At 42.0% G+C, this 6600-nt stretch overlaps 1 protein-coding gene across 1 annotated transcript; it reads left to right on the forward strand.

Moving 5' to 3' along the window:
* LOC149866902 (keratin, type I cytoskeletal 14-like) lies at positions 1 to 3995 on the forward strand. Its single transcript, XM_090041665.1, is given in 6 exon segments — positions 1 to 348; positions 1025 to 1107; positions 1315 to 1471; positions 2462 to 2623; positions 3395 to 3520; positions 3765 to 3995. Coding segments are annotated over 6 exon segments (933 nt in total). The 5' UTR covers positions 1 to 174.
* Positions 3996 to 6600: the final 2605 nt, after the last annotated feature.

Genomic DNA, 6600 nt, shown 5'->3' on the forward strand with positions numbered 1-6600 from the left:
TCTGGTGGTAGCTTCAGTGGAGGATTCACTGGGAGGAGGCTGAAAATTGGCAACTGTGCCGGTGGAAGCATTGGACCTACTATAGGTGGAGGTATGTGAGTTGGCTTCAGTGGTGGCTTTGTAGGAGCTGGTGATGGCATCAGTGCTGTTTGTTGTCATGATGATAAGCTGACCATGCAGAACCTTAATGACCGCCTGGCGTCCGACCTGGATAAGGTGCGATGCCTGGAGGAAGAGAGTGCTGAACTGGAGTGCAGGATTCGGGAGTGGTATGCCAAGCATGGCCCCACCTGTGAGCCAAGGGACTACAGCTGCTGCTACAAGGAAATAGAAGATCTTCAAAACCAGGTAGGACCTCCTTCTTTCATCCAGGTTCTAATCATTCTCCTAATGATCCTAATGCACGTGGCAGAGAAGATTGTGCACACGCATCGAAATCAGTGAAGACATCTGCTTCTTTGAAACTCTGGCTTGAGGGCATGGAGAAGTCCAGTGACACTATGACAATGGACTATTGTTTCACCATATTCAGATGGATTAGGATAGTGCTTCAATTTTTCAGTCAAAATTTCATTTGAATAAACCTGATGAATACTCTTTGCTCCTGCAAAAGGCAATTTGAGCCTCAAGGATGATTGCCTCCTTTGCTGACATTGCAGGCCAATGTGATTTTTGAAAACCCCCAGGTTTCTTTAAACTGCTGTGGATGTGCTACCAGCTGTGTGTAGACTGGTAGCATTATTGAAGAAGGACAAAATTCAGAATGTAATTACCTGCGTGCTCAAGCCCTTTAGCTGTGCAGCTGTCCTGAGCCTGGGATCTGACACTTAGAAAGCAGCACTGCATTTGCACTATGAACGAGATGGAATTGCTCTGACCTGTGCCTCTGAGACTTTTGATCCCTTCCACACTGTTGTGCTTATGGGGACACTTGCTGGGGTGCGTTTACTACTTATGCTGCTGCTGATTTGTACAATGAGCCAGGTGCAGGGCTGAAAGTCCTCTCTACCTTCCTCTTTTCCAGATCATTTGTGCAACTCCGGAGAACAACAAGATCCTTCTGAATATTGACAACAACAGGATGACTGCAGATAACTACAGAGTGAAGTGAGGATAGATATTTGCTTTAAAGAAAGATAGTCATGCTCCCTCTAGTAGCTTACATGAGCAATGTTGCTGTGTGTTACCAATTATGCATAACTATTAAAATGAGGCTGATGCTAAACTTAGACCTATTCATAAACAAGCTTGATAAGAGCAAGGAAAAGTTGTGATGAGCATTGACTTCTCTGTTCTTTTTTGTCTTTGGTTTGGGTTTGAGACAGAATGTGATCTTCATCAGTGAGTGGAGGCTGATCTCAATGGCTTACACCCAATTCTGGACCAATTGACAAGATGTAGGGCTGACTTGGAAATACAGTTTGAGAACCTAAACGAGGAGATATGTCATGTCAAGAAGAGCCATGAGGAGGTAAATTATTTAATCAAATAATAGTAATAGTTATGAGGATTTGTGTTCTCAGGTAAGCATCAAATATCAAGAGGGCATAATAGATAAATAGGTTCATAATTACTTATATTTAACAACTTCTATATGAAATTAGTATTATTCTGTTCATTTTAGGTTGAGGCAATTAAACCAGAGGGAGCAGAAGTGCTTTACCCCAGAGCAAACAGAGTAATTGAATCCTATGCTCTGACCCTCAGTCTATTCTCAAAGCAATATATGAATAAATATGAATAAAACAAAGTTCCAGGAGCCAACATCTGACCGTCACCATTGACTATCAGGTGGCTTGGCTGATCTTACCCTAAGTCAATACACTTGTCACATTAATTCAGACTAAGTTCAGGGAAAGGAGTAAGTTTCATCCAGTGAGTTTCTTCCAATCATTTTTGCATAACAAGTTAGCACTAGAAGAATGCAGGGTAAACGTGTTGTCCATATAAGCCAACAGGAAAGCATGGGCCAGTGTGTATCATTGACAAGCGTAAAGTGTCTCTGCAGGATCCTTGTTACATTGTGCCTAGGACACATTATATCTGGAATCACAGCTGACCTCAGGAAACTAACCCTCTCTTCTAGCAAAACAGTCAGAGCTTCCTCACACAGCTTTGGTTCATTATCATACTAACACTACAACATGGAAGGATAGCTCACTGATGTGCAGTAATTGCTGCTCTGCTTCTGGAGTCAGATTTCCCAGTAAAGTAGGCAAGCAAGACTGTTTTTAGTAGAGTTTAGTAGCGATTTAGTAGAGTTTTTCACAGTTGTAATTGTTGCTAGTGAGTGAAGAAGGGATGTAAGAGACGGGTAAGGTAAGATGGACGTTTGAGAAGTACCTTGTAGGGAAGTTGTTCCCTGGCAGGTGGTATGCCTTCTGCTACTATTGTTAAAGGAACAAAACCAAAATAATGTTGTCATTCCCCCTCCTCCCCCACTATTGGTTTCTCTCCACAGGAAATGAATTGTCTGAGAAGCCAGTCAACTGGAGATGTCAGTGTGGAGGTCAATAGCTGTCCTGGACGAGATCTAAGAAAAATTCTTGAAGACATGAGATGCCAGTATGAAACATTGATTGATCAAAATCGCAAAGAGGTTGAGGACTGGTATGCTTGCAAGGTACAGTAAATATACAGAACTGTAGCTAGCTTGCCATCTAGATAAAGTTTGATGCATTGACTGGAACTTTAGATATATCTAAAATCAACTAATACTAAGTGTGTGAGAGAAGAGGTGGAAAAGAAAGAATTAAGTAAAAGTACTTGAGCTATTTCAAGTTCTGACAAGCATGCAGTGCAGAGTAGGAAATGATGCCCACAGTATGCTCCAAATCTGATCAGACTCAAAATAAATTGCCAGAATATTGAAGCTCCTTGTCCAGGACAGGCCTCGAAAGGGTTATGACATCTCCTTACAAAAGCAGACTGGTGAGGGCTGGTCAATGGAAAACTGGATTTGAAAGCAAATTATTCACAGAAAGAACCTGCTTTGCTTGAAAAATAGTTATTGTTCATTAAAAACCAACCCCCCCAGCATTAAAATTAATGTTGTCTTTGATTTTTTTGTTATATTTTTGTTTTAAACTAAGCTCTGAAAGTTTTTCCCATAAAGAGCTTTTTTTCTGACAGGCACCAATATTGGCATCATCAGTTGGGAATAATAGGTTCAGGTGCAAAGGAGGGGTAGGTGAAGTGATGAAAGTATATGGCGTAACCATGACAAGAAAGTAACTCAGGACTAAGATGCATTGGCAAAGGAGTCAAGCTTTTACAGTCCCTGTCCACTGGGCACTATTTGGGTCTTTTTCTTCTATTTCATGAGTAAAACATTTGAAACCGTTACTGTACAATGTTGTTTAAGAGCTCTCTGAAGATTGTGTGTGCTTTTCAGCTGGAGGAAGTGCATCAGGATGTTGTCACCAGCAGTCAGGAGATAGTGTCAAGCAACAACCAGGTCATTGAACTGAGATGGAAACTGCAAAGCATGGAAATTGATCTGCAGGCCCAGTGCAGCATGGTACGTGACAACAGATAGTGATATTTTTAGCTCAGCTGGGACACCATGGCACATGGCTTCCTTGGATATTGGGCAAGCAGTCATCCTGGCACTTTATGAGGAAGTGCTAATACCTCCCGTGACCCCCTCTGTTGCTAGTAGAGAATTGTTTCTGGCTTTATTTTGGGAGCTGCCAATTTCTTGTTTTGAAATGGATTAACTTGCGCATGATTCAAGTAGCTGATTTTTCTTGTTCAAATCACAGCGAGACACTCTGGAAGCCTCTTTGGCCAAAACCGAATGCTGCTACAATACCCGCCTTGCTGAGATACAGAAACAGATCACTTGGGTAGAGCAGCAACTGGCTGAATTGCAGAGGGAAATGGAGTGCCAGAACCAAGAGTATAGGAATCTCCTGGACATCAAATGTTGCCTGGAGCAAGAAATTCAGGCTTACTGGTGTTTGCTGGAGGGCGGGCAATGGGGAATTGTATAAGTAGGCTGCGGGTGCACCAGAGCATAAAGTGAAACCCCAGTGGCATGAACTATGGAACGTGAGAGCTAGTAACATCAACAGCAAGTTCCCTGGGTGAGGAATGAGAGTGATGTCTGAATATCCTCACTGACTTGTAACTAGCTTCCTTTATTTAGCAAAACTCCAAGAGTTTGGGCCCTTGGTTTAGCTAAGCACCCAAAGGATGATTCAAATTTGGTATTGTACCAATATATCATCTGCTCAGTTATACTGTGCTTTCTGCTGTGGGTTTGCCAGGAATTTCTGTGAGAAGAATCTTTTAGAGCAGTATTTTGCCATTTGCCCCACCAGATAGGATCAAGAACTGCCAATGGAAAATAATCTGAAATGCTAAAATCTGTCTGAGCTATTTCGAACTTATAAAAATATTTCAATTGTTTTGAAAAAAATCCTCCAGGAGAGTTCCTGGAGGATCCTGTGGACATAGCCTGTGACCCATGGGAAGGGAAAGACTTAATCAGAAGTTTGTGTCACTTCCTTTTGTATGCAAAGCAGTTGGCTCTCATCAATTAAGATTTGAAATAAAGACTCTTGATTTCAGACTCCAAAATGCCTACAGAGGCACATAATTAAAAGTACTGTTTACAAAAGCACTGAGTGCCCCATGGTTCTGTTCTTTTTCACAAAGTGAATTTTTTTTCTTTTATTCACCAAAAAACCTTCCTCTCTCTCAGTGGAGCAGCAGGAAGAGGAGTTAATGGGTCTTCAGCTGGAAAAACTGGAGGACTTCGATCTTCTCACTCCTTCTCTGCATCTTCCCAGTGTCAACCTGTGTGCCAACCAATGTGTTAACCCACCTGTCAGCCCTAACCCCCGCCTTCCTAGGGTAGGGATGTACAAGGTGAAGAACACTTTTTTATCACAGAAACATGAACTGTTTCTCTAGGCTCTGTCATTTTTATTGAGCGGGAAGAGGCATCAGAGTCATTCTCTTTCAGGTGGTCTGGGGATCCCAAAATGTTCCTATTTTATGGGCATACCAAAAGCAATAGGATGAAGGCTAAAGCTTTGATGTGCAGCTGAGCTTGCCACCATACATGTTTTTGCCCCCAGCCACCTTTCTGACAGTTTCTTTGTTAAATGAATGAAGAGGCCACACAGTCAGATTCTTTATTTCTTTTCAGAGAAAATAACTGTTCTTTCTCTCTCTCTGAACAGTTTATTGCAGAAGGACATGTGATTAATTTAACTCTATGCCCCCTAGAGAGGCTGACCAAGGCAATAATGAGAGCAAACTGTAGGAAAAGATCAAATGAGAAATACTCCTGATATTTACTCAGTTCTGCTGAAGCCCTCTGTCCAGAAAGACCTATCATTTCTATTCAGAGGTGCCACTTCTCTGCCTATCATGCTACTTGCTTCTTCCATTCTGTAATGCTGTACTTATCCGATTGGTGCTGTTTACTTGAGTTCATATGAGCTGTGATTGGTGATATGCTAACCACTGAAAAATTGTCTCAAATAAAACACTGCTACTACTGATGCTTCCAGAATCCTGTGTCCAAGAAGTATTTTTTATTAAGCATTTACACTCCGCATATGCTGCAGATGTATAAGATATATAACCTTTGCCATATACTTTTGACCACACATCCATCTCAGGAAGGGCTGCTGTGAACATACTAAGCCTCTGAGCAGCTTTGGAACAGCTGTCATTGTTCATAAACAGTTTCCAACAAAAATATTTCCTTCTTTTTTCTGCAATCTATGTAATTTTGCCACCACCTTTAGGGGGTACAGGGACCAGCACATAACCAGGCAAGTGCAAGCGTCACCAAGTATAGCCTGGATGCAGCTTGGCAAGAACATAAAGACCCTGCTACCACTGACTCCTACATTTTCCAAGAGCAGCACCTGATACTGGCTGCATAACCCGAGACACCTTTAAGGGGCTTAATTGTCACAAAATTCTGAATACCCATGTCTGCAAGTTGGAGATGGCTCAAACTGGACACTCAGATCTGGAAGTCATACAAACCCAAAAGACTCTGGGTTAGCAGAGCTGTGCTGACCCTTCCAGGTAAGCAGGGTACAAATATAACAAAGAAAACCTGTTCCCTCGCCTGAGCCTCTAAATGCTTTTTGTTTTATAACCAATAATGAAGAAGAAGAAGAAGAAGAAGAAGAAAGAAGAAAGAAGAAAAAAAAAAGAAGGGTTTATTACATTTTCCATTAGATCCGATTCAATTTTTCATGTGTTTTAGCTTGTGCTCAAAAGCTTTCATCCACATAATGAAAAGCATTAGTATTTTGTTTAATCATTATTAATGACTGGAATCTCCATCCTTGGAAGTTTGTGAGAGCAGGCACTTGGCTGGGATGGTTTAAATAGGGATGCAGTAGCTCAGCGAGACAGGGTGAGTGGGGCACCAGCCCTGAGTACTGATTTGGTGGGGAAGAGAGAGGGGTCATACTAGTGGTCCCTAAGAAGCCCATGTGGTGACAGCAACAGCAAAGATTGAACCTGCAACATGGCAGCAGCAGTAGGGTTACCATATGTCTGGGTTTTCCTGGACATGTCCTCTTTTTTGGCCCCTTTTGCTGCATCTGGATGAGTTATTTAAAT

Source organism: Crocodylus siamensis, chromosome 4 (assembly GCF_052110815.1).
Source record: "Crocodylus siamensis isolate JL-2025a chromosome 4, ASM5211081v1, whole genome shotgun sequence".
In the NCBI taxonomy this organism is placed as follows: Eukaryota; Metazoa; Chordata; order Crocodylia; family Crocodylidae; genus Crocodylus; species Crocodylus siamensis.